At 44.8% G+C, this 23,200-nt stretch overlaps 1 protein-coding gene across 2 annotated transcripts; it reads left to right on the forward strand.

Annotated features, from left to right (window-relative positions):
* Nucleotides 1–2,028: 2,028 nt before the first annotated feature.
* On the forward strand, nt 2,029–11,707 carry LOC307027525 (uncharacterized protein). Of its 2 annotated transcripts, XM_079695795.1 has the most exons (8): nt 2,029–2,301; nt 2,733–2,793; nt 4,350–4,416; nt 4,658–4,731; nt 8,073–9,102; nt 9,958–10,110; nt 10,306–10,395; nt 11,061–11,707. In XM_079695795.1, the coding sequence occupies exons 5-8, from the start codon at nt 8,089–8,091 to the stop codon at nt 11,367–11,369; spliced, it is 1,566 nt and encodes a 521-aa protein (XP_079551921.1). In that variant the 5' UTR covers nt 2,029–2,301; nt 2,733–2,793; nt 4,350–4,416; nt 4,658–4,731; nt 8,073–8,088; the 3' UTR covers nt 11,370–11,707. The 2 variants fall into 2 exon arrangements, with proteins under 2 accessions (XP_079551921.1, XP_079551920.1); XM_079695794.1 differs by lacking the exons at nt 2,029–2,301; nt 2,733–2,793; nt 4,350–4,416; nt 4,658–4,731 and adding an exon at nt 4,905–7,377.
* The last annotated feature ends 11,493 nt before the right edge of the window (nt 11,708–23,200 follow it).

Genomic DNA, 23,200 nt, shown 5'->3' on the forward strand with positions numbered 1-23,200 from the left:
TTCCCCATCAGTTTGTTAACGAAGTGGACAGAGGCTGTTTTTTGCCCCTAAAAGTGACTTTTAATGGTGTTTTTTGTATTTAAATGATGTGTTTTATCTTTCTCCAGGGTCCCCGACGCAATGCACATAGTCTGGAGCTCGCTGGGGTCCCGCAAAATGCTTTAATCACGATTTTGTCCTTTTCCCCATCACTTTGTTAACGAAGTGGACAGAGGCTGTTTTTTGCCCCTAAAAGTGACTTTTAATGGTGTTTTTGGCATTTAAATGATGTGTTTTATCATTATCCAGGGTCCCCGACACAATGAAACTAGTCTGGAGCTCGCTGGGGTCCCGCAAAATGCTTTAATCACGATTTTGTCCTTTTCCCCATCACTTTGTTAACGAAGTGGACAGAGGCTGTTTTTTGCCCCTAAAAGTGACTTTTAATGGTGTTTTTTGTATTTAAATGATGTGTTTTATCATTATCCAGGGTCCCCGACGCAATGCACATAGTCTGGAGCTCGCTGGGGTCCCGCAAAATGCTTTAATCACGATTTTGTCCTTTTCCCCATCACTTTGTTAACGAAGTGGACAGAGGCTGTTTTTTGCCCCTAAAAGTGACTTTTAATGGTGTTTTTTGTATTTAAATGATGTGTTTTATCATTATCCAGGGTCCCCGACGCAATGCACATAGTCTGGAGCTCGCTGGGGTCCCGCAAAATGCTTTAATCACGATTTTGTCCTTTTCCCCATCACTTTGTTAACGAAGTGGACAGAGGCTGTTTTTTGCCCCTAAAAGTGACTTTTAATGGTGTTTTTGGCATTTAAATGATGGGTCTTATCATTATCCAGGGTCCCCGACACAATGAAACTAGTCTGGAGCTCGCTGGGGTCCCGCAAAATGCTTTAATCACGATTTTGTCCTTTTCCCCATCACTTTGTTAACGAAGTGGACAGAGGCTGTTTTTTGCCCCTAAAAGTGACTTTTAATGGTGTTTTTGGCATTTAAATGATGGGTCTTATCATTATCCAGGGTCCCCGACACAATGAAACTAGTCTGGAGCTCGCTGGGGTCCCGCAAAATGCTTTAATCACGATTTTGTCCTTTTCCCCATCACTTTGTTAACGAAGTGGACAGAGGCTGTTTTTTGCCCCTAAAAGTGACTTTTAATGGTGTTTTTGGCATTTAAATGATGGGTCTTATCATTATCCAGGGTCCCCGACACAATGAAACTAGTCTGGAGCTCGCTGGGGTCCCGCGAAATGCTTTAATCACGATTTGGTCCTTTTCCCCATCACTTTGTTAACGAAGTGGACAGAGGCTGTTTTTTGCCCCTAAAAGTGACTTTTAATGGTGTTTTTGGCATTTAAATGATGGGTCTTATCATTATCCAGGGTCCCCGACACAATGAAACTAGTCTGGAGCTCGCTGGGGTCCCGCAAAATGCTTTAATCACGATTTTGTCCTTTTCCCCATCACTTTGTTAACGAAGTGGACAGAGGCTGTTTTTTGCCCTAAAAGTGACTTTTAATGGTGTTTTTGGCATTTAAATGATGGGTCTTATCATTATCCAGGGTCCCCGACACAATGAAACTAGTCTGGAGATCGCTGGGGTCCCGCAAAATGCTTTAATCACGATTTTGTCCTTTTCCCCATCACTTTGTTAACGAAGTGGACAGAGGCTGTTTTTTGCCCCTAAAAGTGACTTTTAATGGTGTTTTTGGCATTTAAATGATGGGTCTTATAATTATCCAGGGTCCCCGACACAATGAAACTAGTCTGGAGCTCGCTGGGGTCCCGCAAAATGCTTTAATCACGATTTTGTCCTTTTCCCCATCACTTTGTTAACGAAGTGGACAGAGGCTGTTTTTTGCCCCTAAAAGTGACTTTTAATGGTGTTTTTGGCATTTAAATGATGGGTCTTATCATTATCCAGGGTCCCCGACACAATGAAACTAGTCTGGAGCTCGCTGGGGTCCCGCAAAATGCTTTAATCACGATTTTGTCCTTTTCCCCATCACTTTGTTACACTGAAAAAAGGGGGACTGGCCATCTGTTGGATTTATCCAAGCCTATTGTGTGAATGTTATACAATTGCCTCATGTTCCGAAGCAAAATGTAATAGTATTGAGTAGAATCTACATTTTATGTGGAGAGAGTACATGAACTTGTTTAGGTCATGTTGGGATAAAATGAGTCAATCAAATAAATGTATCAATTCCACCGCAATATACCCCGCGAAATCGCGCAATGCATTTCTTTGTGGAAGAAGACAGCAGCAAGGAAGGCAGCTCTGTCCCGCCATTACCCAGCTTGGATCGGTAAGTATGGATGGTTGGAATACATTGGAATATTAGTTAATGCGTAACTATATGTAATATAATGCATTGAAAGTCACCAACATAAGTTAATGAACTGTCATGAAGTTATTTGCTCTCGTGCTGTTGAATTACCATGTGCTACGTTTCCTCTGTGAAAATGGCGGGTGGGGCCCGCCGCAAGGTGTTGGTTCGTAGTTACTTAATGCTATCTGTTAATTTAGCCATTGTTAGCTAACGTCGCATTAGGATTAACGTTAGCTTTCAAACGAAAGCTTTGGTCAACGAGCAGTACGAGTTTACATTACTGTCTTTTAATTAAGAGGCTGGGGCGCTCACTTTTTAACCAAGCCACGCTCCAAAGTTATGCTAAATTTTAGCAAGGGAAAAACGGCAATACTTTTTTAATGTCAATGCTGTTGTTGCTGCTGCAGATTGCTGCTGTAGATTGCCGTCAGACGACCGTAGTGCCTCTGCTGTGGCTCAAGTTCTGTGGTGAGTATGTATTTTATCTGTAAATAACAGGATTAGAAGTGTGGGTATCGTTTATCAGAATTATGATACCAGTAGGCTACCCTTAAAACCTGATTGGGGTATGTTAGAAATTAAAATCAATGTTTTAATGGGGAAATGTAGTTTAAACATGCCGTCAGTTTTAATGCTCTTTTATACTGAAAAAACAGAAATTCTTGTGCACAAGCAGTTAAGCTTTTATTCTGAAAATCCTTCATCTCCGGTTAGCATTTAGCATGTGGCTAATATACGATTTCCTAAAGAGGTGAATTTAGTAGCGAAATGATATGGAGTGGTGAAAACCGAAGCCTACTGATTTAACACTACAACTATAGATGTCGAGATACTACCATGCTGAATATTAAATGAAGGTACAGTTTATTTGAATACATTATTGTTTACAGACGAGAGTAGCATGTGACAACATCCGGAATGACCGGAAACCAAACGAGCCGAGAAGTATTGTTTAGAGTATTGATTACAGCGTTTAGAATGTGTTAAATGAAAAGTGATGAAAGAGAATATGAGGAGAAACGGCGTGTTAAGCATATATTGAATGTGAAAAGAACCTATCCTCTGTTTAAATGCAATAACGGACATTGGAGACGAGTTGAGCCGGCTGGCGGGGAGGAGCCAGCAGAGGATATATAAACAGCACCGGAGGAGAGATCCATTCTCTTCTCTTCCCTATCGAGGAGAGCCAGATCACAGCTGTTTGTCTGACTGAACAATATCATGCTTGTGACCAACCCGCGCCTTTTTAAATTAAAGTACCCAATTGAACTTTCACAGAGACTCCATTTAGTCTCCTATTTTAAAGCTTCTCTCCTGGTCGGGAGAATAACGAACACAGTTAACAGGTACTAACGGGGCTAACGGCTACTTAGGGGCTAACGGCTTAGCATGGTTAGCAGTCCGGTGCATCAGCTTTAGGGCATATATGTTTGTGCGTCATTCTAGGGGATACAGACAGGCTATATGCTCTAGTTACCAGAAGCACATGGCTAATTATTATGCAGCACATGGTTAATTATTATGCAGACTGACATCATCTGACTTTCCCAGTGCCCCATGTAGATGATTATTATGATAAGGATAGGTATCCTTTGACTTGAGAAGTCGATACTACTTGCTACCAGATTATTTCGGTAGGTACCCAGCCGTATATATACATGTACATTGAAGGGAGCAATGGTGTCATTTACATTTTCAGATGCAGACATGTATATTGGCTATTTGTTGATCTGCTTTAAAAAAGATTGGCATCATCCCTCAAAATAACATAATCTGTTGACCTGTAGAGTCATAGCCGCGGGAAGTCATTTTACTTAGGGGGTGAGGCCAAAAGTGGGGAGAGATTTCAACAGTAACATGAACATAATAGTAACCAGCAAAAAATGTACACCATTCACCAACAGGGGGTGCTGCAGCACCTCCAGAACCCCTACTTCCCGTATGTGTAGAGTATTTACAATTTTTGTCTATAGAAATACTGTTTTGCATTGTATAAGTGTTTTTTGTGTTGCTCTTTGTTGCAGCAGATTGAAACGCGAACTCTGTGCGTGTCTGGAGTCGGCGCTTTTACTGTGGGCTCAAATTGATGTGGTGAGAATACAATTGTATTTTGGTTTAACCCTGTCCCACTCGGTGTGATTGGCCATTGTGTGATGTGTCACACTTTTTGAAATGCTTTTTATAAACAGTTGTGTCACTACTGTTACTTAGACCTTCCCCATTTTATTATTGATTGATGTTTGTTATTTCATTTTGAAAGCTTGTCTTACATTTTTGTCAGAATTTTCTCATTAGACATTAATCCTTCTTTGTTTCCATTTGTCTTTTGCAGTGAATGGTGCTGCAAGTTTGCCAGAATGTTGCTGTGAATGTGGCGTTGTAAGGCCTGCCCCTCAGTTTTACCAAGTAGGTCCCAAATATTAAAACATTATCGAGTGAAACATAGATATTATGGGAATAATAATCGTTTTCCTTGTGTATATGTAAGCTGCCCCTGCACTTTTAAAACGTGGAATGCTTTTTTAATTCATTTGAATAGATTTCATGTGACTAAAAACAGTCATCAATCCAAGAGCTGTATATTTAGGTGCCAGTTATGTCCTTGTAAGGATCTTGTCTCGGAAAGGTATTACTGGGCTCACATTAATGCACACCTTAACACAAATGAGGTTGTAACTTGCATGTTTTTAGATTGCAACTTTCAAACAAATATCTACGGAACATTTAAATCCCACTGGAGCAGAAAACATACTTATTATTCAATTACAGATTTTAAACCAGAAATTGTGACATCAACCACCTTTGTTTCTCTGGAATCTGCGCAAAATACTTCAGATGATGAAATAGGTGAGGCATACTCTGATGCACAACCAGATTGCAGTGTTTATGCCCCGAATGACCTTCCAAATGTAATTGAACAAACTTTTGCAGCAGCTTTGTTAAAGTTGGAACATTTAACGCATGTACCAAGCACAGCAATCAATGATTTTTTGCTAGAGCTTCACAACTTAACTAGCTCTCTCTCGAGTTCCCACACTGATGGCGTTCTAGTTGATATTTTTCAGAAGCACAAACTCCAGGTTGACAGAGCTATCATAGAGGAAATAACCACTTCTCTGTGCACTGGGAATCCTATAAATAAAGCCATAGAGAAGGGTGGTCCTTTGAGTTCTACATATCAACGTAAGCAGTATTACAAGGCAAACTTTAATATTGTTGAACCAGTTGAATGTATCTTGGATGCTAAAGAGAAGAAAACCTTCCAGTATGTCCCCATTCTTGAATCTCTACAGGTGCTGTTGAATAGGAAAGATATTGTGGACAAGTTAGTTTGTAGTCACGAAACGCAAAGGGAAACAGAGACAGCAAAATAAATTGTGTACAAGTGTTTCAGGGATGGTCTGCATTGTAAGCAAAACAGTTTATTGTCAGGTCAAGAGTTAAGGGTATCTATTGGTTTGTATGTTGATGACTTCGAGGTCTGTAACCCTCTTGGCACCTCCCGTAAAACCCACAAACTTTGTGCTGTGTACTGGGTGCTGAGTAACCTACCCCCAGGGTCTCATTCCTCTTTGTCCTCCATTTACTTAGCTATTTTGTGCAAAACAGACAATGTTAAGACCTATGGCTATGACAAGGTTTTAGAGCCACTTCTACGTGATCTCAGGTCTTTGGAAGTTGATGGAATTTTTGTCCCACAACTGGGAACATCGCTCAAAGGTACAGTTCAAACTATTGCTGCAGACAATTTAGGAGCTCATGGATTAGCGGGTTTTGTTGAGAATTTTTCAGGCACCTATTTTTGTCGTTTTTGTACTGCAACAGCTTCAGACATTGCATCAAATGAGGTTAGAGCAGGAACTTTCAGCCTCAGAACAAAAGAAATACATGACACTCATGTCAGAACAGCCCTAGATAGTGGCAGCAGCTGTTTTGGAGTTAAAAGAGCTTGTCCTTTGACTAAAGCGCTTTCTCATTTTAATGTCATCAGTGGCTATCCTCCTGACATTGCCCACGATCTCTTTGAAGGCATTGTGCCTGTTGAAATAGCACATTGTCTAACATTTCTAATCTCAAAGAAGTACATAACCTTGGAAGATATTAACAATTCCATTCTACATTTCCCATACAAGTGGACAGACAAAACAAATAAGCCTCATATTTTGCCACAAAATCTCTCACACAGGAAAACCATAGGTGGTAATGCCCATGAAAACTGGTGCTTGTTAAGATTGCTCCCATTTATAATTGGGCCTAAGATTCCTGAGCATGATCCAGCATGGCAGGTCTTGTTGGACCTAAAACAGATTGTTGAGCTTGTGGTTGCCCCAGTTCACAACGACGAGTCTATTGCATACCTTGAGAGCAAAATTTCAGACCATAGACAAAGGTATCAAGAGGTTTTTCCTAACAATAGACTGCGTCCCAAACACCACTACATAGAACATTACCCACAACTAATAAGGTTTTTTGGGCCTCTTGTGGGACTTTGGACTATGAGGTTTGAGGCAAAGCACAGTTTCTTTAAAAACATAATCAAACACACCAGTTGCTTTAAAAACGTGCCCCTATCTCTGGCTGTGAAACATCAGTTTATGATTGGCTACCACTTGTCGTCTCCAAGTATTGATAAACAAATGCTGGATGTCTCAGATGTATCTTCTGTCCCCTTAGATGTTTTGAAGGAGGAGCTAGTTCAAGCTTTTAAACAGAAAGATCCTGACATATCTGAAATACACCTTGCAAAAAATGCTTGGAGCAAGGGAATAAACTACAGGACAGGTATGGTAGTTGTCCATGGGTCTGGAGTTGGCTTGCCCGAATTTGGGGAAATCCATCAAATATGCATTTTGCATCAGAGAGTGTTTTTTGTCTTGAAACTGCTGTGTGGATGGTATAGTGAGCACTACAGAGTCTTTGAGGTGACTCCATCTCCGTCACGAGAACTTGCTCTTGTGGAAGTCTGTGAACTGGTCGATGAGTATCCCTTGGCCGCCTATCTGGTTGGATGTGTGCGGATGGTGACCTTGAAGAGATCAATCTGTGTCTGAGGTAAAGCAACAAATTAAACACTGCTTGGGCAGGTACAGACTAAAGTACCGAGAATAGGTACCGTTGGGTACTGGTATCGGTTCAAACACATATATATATAAACATTAGATGGCTCATGGGAGATTTTCCAGCGTAGCTCACCGGCCGCCATCTTGCTGCAGTCACCAGCTACTGTTGTAAGGTGAGTGATCTGCACAAAAATACTCTTAACTCGCTGAAATATTGACTGATTTACAAACGGTTTGGTTTATTATAAACGTTATTAGCATGGCTATGATACAGGAGACAACAAGACATGTTGAAAAAAAATGCATAATTATAAGTATGCAGTATCATAACTACATCTTTGATGTTTATAACAAACCAACCCGTTTGAAAATTGAGCAAACTATGGTTATTTAAATAGTAAACCATAATGTTATGAATGAGCGAGCTGACTGCAGCAAGATGGCGGCCATGTTGCAACGTCGGTCTCCATTGGCCAGCAGCATGGGTGAGCCATCTATTGTTTATATGTATGGGTTCAAATGTGAACAGTACCCAACCCTATACATTGGTCCAATAACATTGTTATTGTTCTTCACAATGAACCCTTTTAAAAAATGACAAGCATTCACTCTTCTACCAAGGCCCATGTACTTGAAATAAAACTAATTCTAAACCTTTTATTGTTTATATACTCTCTTTCCTAACAGACGGTGAAGAAAGACCATGATGACATCAGCTGTTCTCAGAGTAATCCTAGGGGCTGACAGCTGTCAGAGGGTGGTGATTTCTGCTGGCCTGCCTTCAACTGTGAATGAACTGGAGAATGAGATAAAGACTCAGTGTAATGTAAAGGAACCCTTTCGGCTGCAGTTCATGGACACGCTTTTTGGCGATGAATTTATGAACTTAACTTCCATGGGAGAAATACAAGACAAAGCTACAGTCAAGGTCATATACACATCATGCAGACCTCTCAATGCTGATGCAGATCAATGTGTGGACAGTTGCTCCTTTCCACCAACCAGTCATCCTGATGACACCACATCTTCTCTAGGCGACAGCACCGGGATTCTCACATCTCCAGAGTCCACTTCTTCACGGTCTTCATGGCCAGGTGTGTTCCATGTTCCCCGTTTTTCGTATGATGCAGAGATTAAGCTTGAAAAGGCCCACAGAGTTCTCAGAGAAGAAGGGACACTGTTGATCCCTGATTCAAAGCTCAAGTCTGATATACTAGAGGGGTTGATTCAGGAGGTAGTTAAGCACAAAGTCTACGCCACGGACAGGGAGTTTGACCAAGTTGCAGAGGCGCTCGTCATGAAGCATCCATGTTTACAAGAAAAAGGCTCAGCCTCTGGCTATGGGGGATGGAAGACTAGTCTCAAATACAAGTTGTCCAACTACCGCACACATCTCCGGAAAGTGGGATGTCCTGAAGTATGTGTAAATACTTTGAAACATAAACCAGAAGGGAAACGTTCTCCTGCTTTTAAAGTTAAGAAACCAAAGAGGGGTGAAGTGGCCTACTGCCCTGACTTTCCACTTGGAGAATGCGCCCAGTCCTTAGAGAAGATGAGGGTTGAACTCCTTTCAGATTACAAGAAGCGTAATAACAGAGAGACAGTTAAGGCTAAAATGGAGAAAACATTTGCATTGAGAAGACAAGAAGTCATTAGTGATGTTCCCATGACCAGTGATGTACAAGAGAGATGGCCAGCTCTCTTTGGTGTAATGGAGGTGAGTACACAGATAATGGTGTAACTTTTTGTGCTGTAGATGGTATATGCAACTGTTAGAGTAAAGCTTGGCCCCATTACGATGTTGTTCAGAAGTAGGTGCAAATGAATGCTGGATGTTGAAAAGCTGATGCTTCACTGCATTGCTGGCTTAAATGTGTAAGAAGAAGGTGAAGTAGTAGGAATATTTGAAAAAGTGGGAACATGATTGAAGCAGATGAGTAGGGCTTGAGTTTAAGGATGTCCGTCATCCCTGGGGCCGAAAAAAATAGGATTGAGGAGGAGGAACATTTATTTAGCGAGGAATTTGGGCCTAGAGTTAAAAGGAAAAATACCGTGATAACGTCATAAATTAAAATGACTGCAAGTTTTGTTTAGCACAAGTTCTTATTAAACCTCCTTGAGAACAGAAACACACAGCACATACTGCTGGTGTCATGTCCCTACTGGTTTTCAGACTAACTGGTTTCCACATGTTGTGTTTACCGAACACAACAGTTGTGGTCTGCCTCTGTCATCAGATTCGTCACACATTCACAAACATATTATTGGCGATTTTCAGGTCCAAATCTCGTATCTACTGTGGCGAATATGATTGTATAAGTTAGCACTACATCAAAGCCGCCTAAAAAAATAAGTTTGTCTAAAATATATCAGATCGCGTCGAGCTGGATTACATCTCGGTAGAGCAAAATGCTTTCAGCATTCACACCCAATATTCCATAGCCGAAATCAAATGCTGAGCAAACATGCATAGTGCATACAGTTATGTGATTGGCAGCTGTAAGTTTAATGAAACAAATGTGTGTATGTGAGTGGGCCGTGTTGTTAAAAAATGGTTTCATTTTTTTTTCAGGTTAACGCAGAGTTCAAGCGGATTACAACTATGGCTCTACAGTCAAGGTTCCTGTCACAGCTTGACCTACAATCCGCAAGTCTGCTGAGGGTGTTCTCGAAAAAATCGGGGCAGCAGGGCAAGAAGTTAAAAGACATGGCTGCCATGATGACGGTAAGAACTTTTTAACTGTGTGTATATGTGTAGATATGTGTGTGTGTGTGTGTGTGTGTGTATATATATAATATTTCCTTTTTGGCATTAGGTCAGTCTAAAATCAATTACAATGGTAAATTATCCCAAAATGTGACCACTCCATAGGTTCAATTTGATTAAAATGTCCCTATATTCTTTGTTTTAATCCTTAAGGAAGACATCGATGTTGACAGGGAGTGCCTCATTAAAGGACTCTGCATCTACCTCAATGAGGATCCTGAGGATCTGGTGAAGGAGTACATGGTGAGTGTGTGCTAAAGTAGTAATCCACATACAAAAAAGAAGTTAGTTTGAACATGTTTTTAAGAAGAAAAATAGCCTCAGTTAAAAGAACCTCATTTGACCAGATATACCAGACCATATTACCAGACATGTTACTTAGCTGTCTTCCTGAAATTGATATTATAATAGGTTTTGTTAGAATTAACATGCTCTATCATGATTTGTGTTCTTCTGATTCCAGAGACACATTCAAATACTAATGCAATAGTCTTAAGGACAGCTCTATCCTCCTCAGGCTGCAGTATCTTCCACCTGTGGGGCTTATATTACATTACATAGGGTGAATTATGAATCAGGAGTAGTACCTAATGCTTTGCTCATTAGTCTCCAGCAATTTGGTGTCATTTCATTTCACCTGTTTATTCTCTCCAACCTTCTCCTCTTTTTAAAGTCGCTGATATATATATTACCAATAATAATTACCATTCACTCAATTTAATGTACAACCTACAATCTGTTAGCCAGGCTGGTGAAACCCACAGGTGAAAACAAACCAGGTATTCTTCTTCGCAAGCATTGTGCTAATTAGTGTAGTGCCACAGTAGAGTCAAATAAGCAAATTGTGTCTTAATGAGGTCCGAGTAAAAAAAATCTTATCCTTAAAGAAATCATTTGTCTTCCACCAGGACATGACTGAGGCCAACACACTACGTGAGGTAGAAAAAACAACAGTGGGGATCTATGTTGCCAGAGAGACTCCCAGCAGTGACTACTCTGATGTCGGAGTTATCCTCGAGGGTGTGGTGGTGCTTCAGGATCTGGAGAATGTGGCTCTTGCAGCTGTAATGTTGTTTGGACTCATGTATGCCCTAAACATGAATTACCCGTTGAAGCTCCGCAACACCTTAGAAGTTATTCAGAAGCTTATAATGGAGGTGGATGCATCTGACCTTTCAAGAAAGGCCCAAAACTTGAAGAGGAAAATGCACGAGTGAAGAGAGCTCACTGTCCATGTTCACTGTCCATGTTCACGGCTTGCTGTTCCTACACTGTTCTTGTAGTTGAGATGCAGAGTATACATTCCTGGACTGAGTGGTGTGGCTGGTTCTCCAAACATCGCAGTTATTGATGCCTTATAAAAAGCAGGGGATGCTTTATTTATATATAAATATATATTGTTTTTTTGTTTACGTTGTTGTTGTTGTAATGAAATTGCTTAACGATATGTAAGGTCCTTTTTAATATTTGTACTTCTCAAATTGGAGATTAGTTTTGGAAAGACTTGAGTGATTATTTAATCTCCAGGTTCTTGAATAAAGGTCTTGAAACAAAACTTTCTAATCGTTTTCAATGCAAAAAAAGTGGGTTATGTTTACTTTTAAAATCTGTTTCATATTTACATTAAATTATATTTATAAATATAATGTATAACAAAAAAGATTACAATTCTGAAAACATGTAATAGACATGGGAATATTAAAATAACAAATATTGCTAGAGTTATGTGATCAAATAGTGTTGGAATAAAAGGGATTGAATTGTGTTTGAATAAAGTGATCAAAATGGGTTGGAGTAAAATGATGAAAGTGTTTAATTTACTTTATTGAAACACATTTCAATAACTTTGAATCAACACAAAGTAATTGCGTTGATTGGACATAAATCGTTTGTGTTGATTTAAAACAATTCTATAGGTTGCTGCCAAAGCAAATTATTTGTGTGCAACAAATGTCCACAATTGAATTGAGTAAATCCAATGTGTTCTTTTTTTCAGTGTAACGAAGTGGACAGAGGCTGTTTTTTGCCCCTAAAAGTGACTTTTAATGGTGTTTTTGGCATTTAAATGATGGGTCTTATCATTATCCAGGGTCCCCGACACAATGAAACTAGTCTGGAGCTCGCTGGGGTCCCGCAAAATGCTTTAATCACGATTTGGTCCATTTCCCCATCAGTTTGTTAACGAAGTGGACAGAGGCTGTTTTTTGCCCCTAAAAGTGACTTTTAATGGTGTTTTTTGTATTTAAATGATGTGTTTTATCTTTCTCCAGGGTCCCCGACGCAATGTACATAGTCTGGAGCTCGCTGGGGTCCCGCAAAATGCTTTAATCACGATTTTGTCCTTTTCCCCATCACTTTGTTAACGAAGTGGACAGAGGCTGTTTTTTGCCCCTAAAAGTGACTTTTAATGGTGTTTTTTGTATTTAAATGATGTGTTTTATCTTTCTCCAGGGTCCCCGACGCAATGCACATAGTCTGGAGCTCGCTGGGGTCCCGCAAAATGCTTTAATCACGATTTTGTCCTTTTCCCCATCACTTTGTTAACGAAGTGGACAGAGGCTGTTTTTTGCCCCTAAAAGTGACTTTTAATGGTGTTTTTGGCATTTAAATGATGTGTTTTATCATTCTCCAGGGTCCCCGACACAATGCACATAGTCTGGAGCTCGCTGGGGTCCCGGAAATGCTTTAATCACGATTTTGTCCTTTTCCCCATCACTTTGTTAACGAAGTGGACAGAGGCTGTTTTTTGCCCCTAAAAGTGACTTTTAATGGTGTTTTTGGCATTTAAATGATGGGTTTTATATTTCTCCAGGGTCCCCGACACAATGAAACTAGTCTGGAGCTCGCTGGGGTCCCGCAAAATGCTTTAATCACGATTTTGTCCTTTTCCCCATCACTTTGTTAACGAAGTGGACAGAGGCTGTTTTTTGCCCCTAAAAGTGACTTTTAATGGTGTTTTTTGTATTTAAATGATGTGTTTTATCTTTCTCCAGGGTCCCCGACGCAATGCACATAGTCTGGAGCTCGCTGGGGTCCCGCAAATGCTTTAATCAGGCGTTTTAACACTTTTCCCCACGAAAATGATTTTTAATTATTTTTTGGGGGCTATATAAATCAAATTCCGGTTAATGCCGAGCACAATTGTACCTTTTACTATTTTAATGTATTTGCATGATATATCTTTGGGCGATAGAAGCGACATATTTGGATGACTTTGTCAGTTTATGGAGCTTATCCCACAAATCCCGGATGATCCGGGCCAAATTTGGGAGCTCATAGGCAGCCTGCCATAGGCCCCCACCCGTGGAATGAAAAAAAAATGAAAGAAAACGGTCAATTATATGTTAAAATAATCAAAAAATGAACTTTTAAAATTACATGGGAGAGGGGATCTGAAAAATTGGAGAAGGGGAAAAGTGTTCGGCGCTTCGGGACGAAGCGCCGAACACTTTTCCCCTACCCCGTTGCAAGGTACAACGGAGAGGGGAATCCAGACTTCCCCTCCTCCGTTGTAAAAAACCGTTCATGTTTTACAAGCTACCTTCTGCACGAAATCGGAAACCCGGTTTTTGAGAGGACTCAGAAAAAAAACGGCTGTGTAACTTCATGGAGGAATTCATCCGCTGTATGTGCACTTTGGCTCGGATACATTTTGTTGCCTGGAGACCCCCCAGCATGGTTCTTACCAAACTTAAAGTTTTTGAACTGGGCTCTGGAGGAAGGTAAGGGGAGTTGACAGGGGACTCAATCCGCCTCATGAGGCACTATTTTCGGATACATTTCAACACTTTTTGCCCTTTTTGATGGTTCTCCAAAAAATAACTCTGACTTTTTCAGAGTGTGGAGGAAGGTGAGGGGAGTTGACAGGGGACTTTATCCGCCTTATGGGGCACTATTCTCGGATACATTTCAACACTTTTAGCCCTTTTTGATGGTTCTCCAAAAAATAACTCTGACTTTTTCAGAGTGTGGAGGAAGGTGAGGGGAGTTGACAGGGGACTTTATCCGCCTTATGGGGCACTATTCTCGGATACATTTCAACACTTTTAGCCCTTTTTGATGGTTCTCCAAAAAATAACTCTGACTTTTTCAGAGTGTGGAGGAAGGTGAGGGGAGTTGACAGGGGACTTTATCCGCCTTATGGGGCACTATTCCCGGATACATTTCAACACTTTTAGCCCTTTTTGATGGTTCTCCAAAAAATAACTCTGACTTTTTCAGAGTGTGGAGGAAGGTGAGGGGAGTTGACAGGGGACTTTACCCGCCTTATGGGGCACTATTCCCGGATACATTTCAACACTTTTAGCCCTTTTTGATGGTTCTCCAAAAAATAACTCTGACTTTTTCAGAGTGTGGAGGAAGGTGAGGGGAGTTGACAGGGGACTTTACCCGCCTTATGGGGCACTATTCCCGGATACATTTCAACACTTTTAGCCCTTTTTGATGGTTCTCCAAAAAATAACTCTGACTTTTTCAGAGTGTGGAGGAAGGTGAGGGGAGTTGACAGGGGACTTTACCCGCCTTATGGGGCACTATTCCCGGATACATTTCAACACTTTTAGCCCTTTTTGATGGTTCTCCAAAAAATAACTCTGACTTTTTCAGAGTGTGGAGGAAGGTGAGGGGAGTTGACAGGGGACTTTACCCGCCTTATGGGGCACTATTCCCGGATACATTTCAACACTTTTAGCCCTTTTTGATGGTTCTCCAAAAAATAACTCTGACTTTTTCAGAGTGTGGAGGAAGGTGAGGGGAGTTGACAGGGGACTTTACCCGCCTTATGGGGCACTATTCCCGGATACATTTCAACACTTTTAGCCCTTTTTGATGGTTCTCCAAAAAATAACTCTGACTTTTTCAGAGTTTGGAGGAAGGTGAGGGGAGTTGACAGGGGACTTTACCCGCCTTATGGGGCACTATTCCCGGATACATTTCAACACTTTTAGCCCTTTTTGATGGTTCTCCAAAAAATAACTCTGACTTTTTCAGAGTGTGGAGGAAGGTGAGGGGAGTTGACAGGGGACTTTACCCGCCTTATGGGGCACTATTCCCGGATACATTTCAACACTTTTAGCCCTTTTTGATGGTTCTCCAAAAAATAACTCTGACTTTTTCAGAGTGTGGAGGAAGGTGAGGGGAGTTGACAGGGGACTTTACCCGCCTTATGGGGCACTATTCCCGGATACATTTCAACACTTTTAGCCCTTTTTGATGGTTCTCCAAAAAATAACTCTGACTTTTTCAGAGTGTGGAGGAAGGTGAGGGGAGTTGACAGGGGACTTTACCCGCCTTATGGGGCACTATTCCCGGATACATTTCAACACTTTTAGCCCTTTTTGATGGTTCTCCAAAAAATAACTCTGACTTTTTCAGAGTGTGGAGGAAGGTGAGGGGAGTTGACAGGGGACTTTACCCGCCTTATGGGGCACTATTCCCGGATACATTTCAACACTTTTAGCCCTTTTTGATGGTTCTCCAAAAAATAACTCTGACTTTTTCAGAGTGTGGAGGAAGGTGAGGGGAGTTGACAGGGGACTTTACCCGCCTTATGGGGCACTATTCCCGGATACATTTCAACACTTTTAGCCCTTTTTGATGGTTCTCCAAAAAGACAAGTTAGTCTTTTTTCTTCCCCCTTCCTCTTCTGATTTCTCACTGATCGAATGGCAAACGCGACCCGCCATCGGAGGGCCTCCGCCGGCCCGGCCTCGTGCCGGTGCTCTGGCGGTCGGTTCCTCCGAACTGCGGGTTCGACTCTGATGGCCGGGAGGGACGGGGGAAACGTCGGGGGGGTCTGCTGGAGGCTCCTGCTGGAGTCTTGCGTTCACTGGGACCTGGCTCGAAAAACTCGAAACCCTGACTCCAGTGCGGTGTTGCGGCCATGCGCCTCCGGGTACCAGACTCCCCTGCCTCCTCCGTGTTGCGTGGGCTGCGTGGGGGTAACCCTGCGTGTCCGTTACCCTGCGTGTCTCTTACCTCCCAGGCCGACCGATATGAAGCGTTTCCAAGACGAACCGTCTGACTCAGGGGTCCCACCACAGGTTCCGTAGCGGGGTGGAAGTTCCACCTCCCCTCTTTGCCGCGGAATGCAAAACAAACACCTGTTTCTCTCATCCTCCACTGTGGCATAGCGGCCTTAGTCGGCTGCGGCATTCAGCAATTGGCCTTGCTCCGGGCACAGGACCCTACTTCATCAAACTACCTATTTGATCCTGCGTAACAACCACATATATGCTTGTCTGCAAAGACATTGATCGAATGGCAAACGTGACCCGCCATCGGAAGGCCTCCGCCGGCCCGGCTTCGTGCCGGTGCTCTGGCGGTCGGTTCTTCCAAACTGCGGGTTTGACTCTGCTCCTGGGAGCACATATGCTTGTCTGCAAAGAGGGACATGCCTGGTCCCGCCCAGGTGTTCTTCTACGGCTAGTGTCCAGCCAGCTGCGGTATCATCAACTTTGACCCGCCATCGGAGGGCCTCCTCCCCGGGTCCAGCTTCCGGTGCTAGGCGGTCGGTTCCTCCAAACTGTGTGATTGACTCTGCTCCTGGGAGCACATATGCTTGTCTGCAAAGAGGGACATGCCTGGTCCCGCCCAGGTGTTCTTCTACGGCTAGTGTCCAGCCAGCTGCGGTATCATCAACTTTGACCCGCCATCGGAGGGCCTCCTCCCCGGGTCCAGCTTCCGGTGCTAGGCGGTCGGTTCCTCCAAACTGTGTGATTGACTCTGCTCCTGGGAGCACATATGCTTGTCTGCAAAGAGGGACATGCCTGGTCCCGCCCAGGTGTTCTTCTACGGCTAGTGTCCAGCCAGCTGCGGTATCATCAACTTTGACCCGCCATCGGAGGGCCTCCTCCCCGGGTCCAGCTTCCGGTGCTAGGCGGTCGGTTCCTCCAAACTGTGTGATTGACTCTGCTCCTGGGAGCACATATGCTTGTCTGCAAAGAGGGACATGCCTGGTCCCGCCCAGGTGTTCTTCTACGGCTAGTGTCCAGCCAGCTGCGGTATCATCAACTTTGACCCGCCATCGGAGGGCCTCCTCCCCGGGTCCAGCTTCCGGTGCTTGGCGGTCGGTTCATCCAAACTACGGGTAATCCTGGAGCGGACATAAACAAAGAATGATATTTTACAGGACATGATGGATATGTGTTTTTTCCAGGCTTTTTGGAAATAAACCAAATGTGATTTTGCAGTGCATGATATAGCTCATTTTACCCATGTGATGTTGTGCAGTACATTACTGAGCTCATTTAACGATATTGGTCTACCAGGTGAAGTGGGATGCTGCCATTTCCCAACTGGTCTCCGGAGGAATATAAGGAGAGTTGACAGGGGACTCTGCCCAGTGCTCATGAACCAAATGAGGGGTGTGTTAGAGGGGAAAGGCTCTGGCTGTTTCTGCAGCCTCTGCATCTACCTTCTCTCCCCACCCCGATACCAGCGCGTGCCTGCTGTAAAAGGCAGGTGCACGGGCTCTCACTTCCACTAACTCTGAGCCTGGCTCCCGAGCAGCACGTTCTCCCCGGCAGTCCGCCAGCAGATGAAAAACACCCACCTCTCCGCCTCTTCCGAGGGACGAGGGAACCGCGCGGGGGGGTCTGCTGGAGGTTCCTGCCGGGTGCTCCGTACTGCGTTTCACCGGGACCTGGCTCGAAAAACTCGGAACTCTGACTCCAGTGCGGTGTGGCGGTCTCGCCCTGGCCGTCCACCGTGCGCCTCCGGGTACCTGACTCCCCTGCCTCCTCCGGGGGCAGGTGCGAGGGGTTCAATGCCTCCTCCCCCCGCTGCGGCGAAAGCCGGAGCGGGACGGAGCGCCCGGAGGTACTGTTACCCCCACGTTTTGTACCCAAAACTGTCTTGTGAGTTCGTGGCAGAACCATGAAACAAAAAACAATCAATGTATCGGACCCATCGCCAGTCGCGTTGGTGCGGAGGTGGGACCATTTTAACCAGGTGGTAACCCAAGTCCTCCCCTTGGTCCGTGTTCCCTGCATTGAAGCATCGGACCCATGGTTGCAATCAGCAGTTGGCTAACGCATATAAACGGAGAAACAGAAAACCATTTAAATATAATTCATTGTGTGTGTTTTTGGAAGGATGTTGACCGAATGCCCGGTGTGCAGCCTCCGCTATCTGGCTTTGAATAAGCACCTTAAGCACAAACATGCAGTGCGGAACCTGGATGAAAGAGGCATCATTCTTAAAATGGCCAGTGGTAGAATAAATGTTCGGACCAAACCCTGTCCCATCACAGGGTGTTCGTATGCTGGGAGGAAACTACACCGTCATGTAACTCGTGACCACCCTGAGTTCTCCCGAGATGAGGCACATCAGGTCATGGCAAGGCTGAAGCATAGTGTGGCCCTGCAGTTGCTCCATGACCTCCGAGAGACTAATCCCATCATTGGAATGGCTACATCATTGGATATAGACAATGAGGAGGAATACCCGGTGCACCCTCCACCCTTCTCCCCACATACCGAGTGTGACGAAGAGGACTGCATGCAGGTGAGGCTGGACAATGTGGCATTGAGGGCTCAGAAGGATGCCCTCATTGATGAGGTGAAGACCCTGCGCTCCAGGCTAAAACAGGGTCTAAAACCCAGGAAGCAGAATGCCACTGCTGCTCTGCTTGAGGAAGACGAAGAATGTATACGATTTAAGGGCGTAGCAATCCCAAGTACCCCCGACATGAACTCAGTAGCCTCCGGCAGCAATACCCCTCTCAAGACCCCGGTGAAGACTGTCATGCGGTCCATAGAAGCCTCTGCGAGTGAGACCCCCCTCAAGTCTGTGATGCGGTCCCCAGAAGCCTCCGGAAGCAAGACCCCGGTGAAGACTGTCATGCGGTCCGACAAAGCCTCCGGTAGTGAGACCCCGGTGAACACTGTCATGCGGTCCCCAGAAGCCTCCGGAAGCAAGACCCCGGTGAAGACTGTCATGCGGTCCAACAAAGCCTCCGGTAGAGAGACCCCTCTCAAGTCTGTGATGCGGTCCCCAGAAGCCTCCGGAAGCAAGACCCCAGTGAAGACTGTCATGTGGTCCCCAGAAGCCTCCGGTAGTGAGACCCCAGTGAAGACTGTCATGCGGTCCATAGAAGCCTCTGCGAGTGAGATCCCTCTCAAGTCTGTGATGCGGTCCCCAGAAGCCTCCGGAAGCAAGACCCCGATGCAGACTGTCATGCGGTCCGTAGAAGCCTCCTGTAGTGAGACCCCTGTATGCCAGAAGACCTGTGCGTCTGTCTCCAATAAGCTGAAAGCTAATCTGGCTAAGGACTGGCCCTCTTCCCAAAATCAATGGTGCACTGGGAAGGGACTGCGGAATACCATGCGTGAAATCACGTTGCCTAAAAGCATGGAGACGTACATTCAGACATACAGAGGTCATTGTGAGGGTCTTGCACCGACAGTAAAACGGAAAGAGAATTGTATGTCCAATGTCAGCCGGATAAAGAACTTCATAGTATTCATGGCCCATGGTTTTGACCGGCTGTCAGACTGGCTGTTTCTAAAAGACACAAAGAGGGTCCGTGGCTGGAGCAAGTATATTTCAGAGTCGGGCCGGACAGTCACAACATCGCTGTTGTTCCTGAAGACTGTGAACCATTTCCTGAGGTACTTGTCTGCATCAAAGCTCCGGGGGTGCAGGCTCACCCAGTCTGATATGACCAACATCATCAGAGAGGTGAAAGCCAACATTAACGATTTGAAAAAGTCTGTCACTCTCCACCAGTTTAAGGTGAAGAGGGACAAGCTGGATCGTCTGCCGAGCCAGGCGGAGCTTCTCGCCGCCATGGCGGCCGCTGAGAAGCGCATCCCTGATCTCCTTGACCTGATGGCTAGCAATCCGACCACAATCACCCAGTACCTGCTATATGGCTATCTAACCCTCCATTGGAGCCTCCTGTATGGCCACCGTCCGGGTGTGTATGCAAACATGACCAACACGGAGGTCTTTGAGGCGGACAGAAGGGGCACTGCTGAGGGCTACATCATCCACGTGCAGGATCACAAGACTGCCAAGACCTTTGGTGAAGCACAGCTGGTGCTTACAATAAAGGAGTTTAGCTGGGTCATGCGGTGGATGGGGATAAAAGAGGGCTTGTCGGGTCCTCAGAATGAATTCTTCCTTTTCACATCGGGGAAGCAGGCTTCCAAGAACCTGAACGCTCACTTGAAGAGGGCTTGGGCTGATGCTGGGCTAGAAACAGCCGTCACCTTCACCATCTTGCGCACTGCCCTGGCTGACAATATCAAGCATCACCAAGATCCAGAAAGCAGGTCGATTCTGGCTAGGTTTATGTGCCACGACGTAAGCACTGCAGACCGGTTCTACGCGAATACGCCTGGAATAAAGGAGGCATTGAAGATCCGCTCCATGTTCAGGGCGGCGGCAGCAGCTGCAGCAGCATCATCATCAGAAGGAGGTCTACCACCGTCAGCTACCTCCGAAGAGGATTCAGGGGCGGAGAGCAGCGATACCTCTTCTTCAGGACCGATTGGTACTCCTGATGAGGGGAAAGGGGCCGTGGACTCAACCTTTTTTCCCCGGTGCACTGTACAAGTTAGACGGCTAATATGGCCCCAAGGCCCCTGTTAATCATGTTGTTATTATGTTTATTTTGTATACTGTTTTTGTAAAAGTGGTGTGATAATTAAATAAAAAATAAAAAAAAAACATTAGTATAACCTTGAAGGTTCCCAGGGGCAAATACAGTGCCTGTCATTTTGCAGGATATAATTTAACATGTAACCTCTCCTGGAAATGGACATACTCTGTGCATTTCCAGGAGAGGTTCCATGTTAAATTATATCCTGCAATATCCTCCAAAGAAGGGGTGGTAGTGTCATGAATAAGGCCGAATATGTATGCCGATGTGCGGACGGTAAAGCACCGCAAAATCCACCCCTTTAGGGTAACCAGGGGCATGAAGTTCTGTAGGGTGTGAACATCTGGGTTTAGTCCGAGTGAGGAGTGCTCGAGCGTGGGAGGATGTGTAAGGCAGAGGAGGGTAACAAAAGGTGTGTGCAGGAGCAGGGAGAAAAGAGAAAATAAAAAGACTCAAAGTGTTCCACCTTCCAGCAGCAGCAGCAGCGGGCCCGCTCTGTCCGTGGTGCTGAACACCTGCCTGTCTATGTGGAGTACAAAAACAAACAAAGACAAACACCTTTAAGGTCACCAGGGGCGTGAGGTTCTGGTTCTGGCGGTGTGCATGGAGGGGTTTAGTCCGAGTGAGGAGTGCTCGAGCGTGGGAGGATGTGTAAGGCAGAGGAGGGGAACAAAAAAAAACGAATACAAATAAGTTAAAGTGTGAACCTCCAGCAGGGCAGGTGCTGCTGCTGCTGCTGCTGCTGCTGCTGCTGTGAAGGAGGACGAATATTGATGCTTGTGTTCGGACGGTAAAGCACCGCAAAATCCACCCCCCCTTAAAGGTGACCAGGGGCATGAGATTCTGCAGGGTGTGAACATCTGGGTTTAGTCCGTGGGGGAGTGCTTAAGTCCGGGGGCCCGGGGTCTCACGGTGCACGAGGTTATGGAAGTGCAGCAGGGCAGGTGCTGCTGCTGCTGCTGCTGCTGCTGCTGCTGCTGCTGCTGCTGCTGCTGCTGCTGCTGCTGCTGTGAAGGAGGACGAATATTGATGCTTGTGTTCGGACGGTAAAGCACCGCAAAATCCACCCCCCCTTAAAGGTGACCAGGGGCATGAGATTCTGCAGGGTGTGAACATCTGGGTTTAGTCCGTGGGGGAGTGCTTAAGTCCGGGGGCCCGGGGTCTCACGGTGCACGAGGTTATGGAAGTGCCACTGTTGCCGGAGGTCCTTAGTCCGTCCTTTGGGGCTCTGTCAGGGGCTACAGAGAGGTGGTTTTCCCGGTCCCTCTCCTGGAGGTATGAAATAACCTGAGCTCCATGTGAGGGAGCCGTGCTGGAGCTGCTTAGTCCGTCCTTTGGTGGTCTTTGAGGGGCTAATGAGAGGTGTTTTCCCCGGTCTATTTGATGGAAGTCTGACACGAGCAGAGTGTGCATGCTTTGAAACTAATCCACCCACACTTAGCATGCTATTTTAGGGTATAAATCGTACCTTGTCACCATGTACTGTGCTCCCTGGGACGACGCGCCCTCCTGTGGGGACACATGAGAACTGCACTCAAATCACTTTGTGCTTTTTAAACAGTTTAACATATTTTTTTCCACATTTAAAAAACGCTTTCTGCCCTGGAAATCATTTCTAATCATTATTACCGTTATGGAGGGGCTGCAGGAACACTTTCCCCGCCTTGCAAACATTTATTCCTGGTTCAAATAATCAATTTGTTCCGCCTGCTTTGCGTCAGCACCTCTGCGGCTGTCGGATTAACACAGATGAATGCACTTTTAACACTCACGCAGCCAGAATTCCTGCTCTTTTCCTGGGTTACAAAGTGAGGTGACGCAGCCTGTCCTCTGAGTCTCCCCGCCTCTCATAGACTTATTTCTGGGTAAAAAAAGCCATGTGCTCCGCCCCCTGGATCTCTGCATGTGTGTGTGTGCCTGTGAGTCTGTGGCTACTGTCCACATGCCCGCATTAGGAGGCACTATTTTCGGATACATTTTCTCATTTTCACCACTTTTCATGTTTTTATTATGTATATTGTTATATTATTATTATTATTATTATTATTGTATATATGTATACTGTGTATACTGTTTTTGTAAAAATCATGTGATTATTAAATAAATAATAAAACATGAATATAACCTTGAAGTTTCCCAGGGGCAAATACAGTGCCAGGTGTCAGACTATTTAAACAATGTTTACCCAGGATTCCGACACCTTCCCTGGCTTGTAAAATGCGGTGATGCGCCCTGGAGGTATCAGAGTATTTTAAACAACTTTTCCCCGCCTTTCAAACACTTTTTCCTGGCTTATAGCCTGTCATTTTGCAGGATATAATTTAACATGGAACCTCTCCCAGGGGCAAATACAGTGCCAGGTGTCAGACTATTTAAACAATGTTTATCCAGGATTCCGACACCTTCCCTGGCTTGTAAAATGCGGTGATGCGCCCTGGAGGT

Source organism: Notothenia rossii, assembly GCF_949606895.1.
Source record: "Notothenia rossii genome assembly, contig: scaffold_92, whole genome shotgun sequence".
Classification (NCBI taxonomy): domain Eukaryota; kingdom Metazoa; phylum Chordata; class Actinopteri; order Perciformes; family Nototheniidae; genus Notothenia; species Notothenia rossii.

Coding starts and splice junctions, on each gene's coding strand:
- LOC307027525 (XM_079695795.1), top strand. CDS start 8,089: ATGATGACATCAGCTGTTCTCAGAGTAATCCTAGGGGCTGACAGCTGT. Junction 10,111..10,305: donor ACATGGCTGCCATGATGACG/GTAAGAACTTTT, acceptor TTAATCCTTAAG/GAAGACATCGATGTTGACAG. Junction 10,396..11,060: donor ATCTGGTGAAGGAGTACATG/GTGAGTGTGTGC, acceptor GTCTTCCACCAG/GACATGACTGAGGCCAACAC.